The following is a 335-nucleotide window of genomic DNA, read 5'->3' on the forward strand; positions in this document are numbered from 1 at the left end:
AGCCGCCCAGCCCGGGACCGTCCCCCTTTCCCGGCCCCTGCCCCAGACCCGCTGCCCGTCCCCGCGGCTGGCTGAGCCAGGGGGAGGGCGCGCGCCATGTGGATCCAGGTCCGCACCATAGACGGCACCCAGACCCAGACCATCGACGACCTCAGCCGCCTTACCAAGATCGAGTGCCTGCGGGAGAAGATCCAGGAGACCTTCCGCGTCAGCCCCGACCGCCAGCGCCTCTTCTACCGGGGCAAGCAGGTGAGGCGGAAACGCCCCTACCTGGGCGGCGGGGTGGGCACGGGTGGGCGCTTTCCCCTTCTCCCGCCCCTCTGCGGGCTCGGCTC

The 335-nt window shown here is 72.2% G+C and overlaps 1 protein-coding gene across 1 annotated transcript in view; it reads left to right on the forward strand.

The window, feature by feature from the left end:
- Positions 1-6: 6 nt before the first annotated feature.
- Positions 7-335, forward strand: part of UHRF2 (ubiquitin like with PHD and ring finger domains 2) — a 91,983-nt gene continuing 91,654 nt past the window's right edge. Inside the window, 1 exon segment of the mRNA XM_009638230.2 lies at positions 7-249. Coding sequence (XP_009636525.1) covers positions 97-249 — 153 coding nt within the window. The 5' untranslated portion in view covers positions 7-96.

Source organism: Egretta garzetta, unplaced genomic scaffold (assembly GCF_000687185.1).
Source record: "Egretta garzetta isolate BGI_Z169 unplaced genomic scaffold, ASM68718v1 scaffold250, whole genome shotgun sequence".
NCBI lineage: Eukaryota > Metazoa > Chordata > Aves > Pelecaniformes > Ardeidae > Egretta > Egretta garzetta.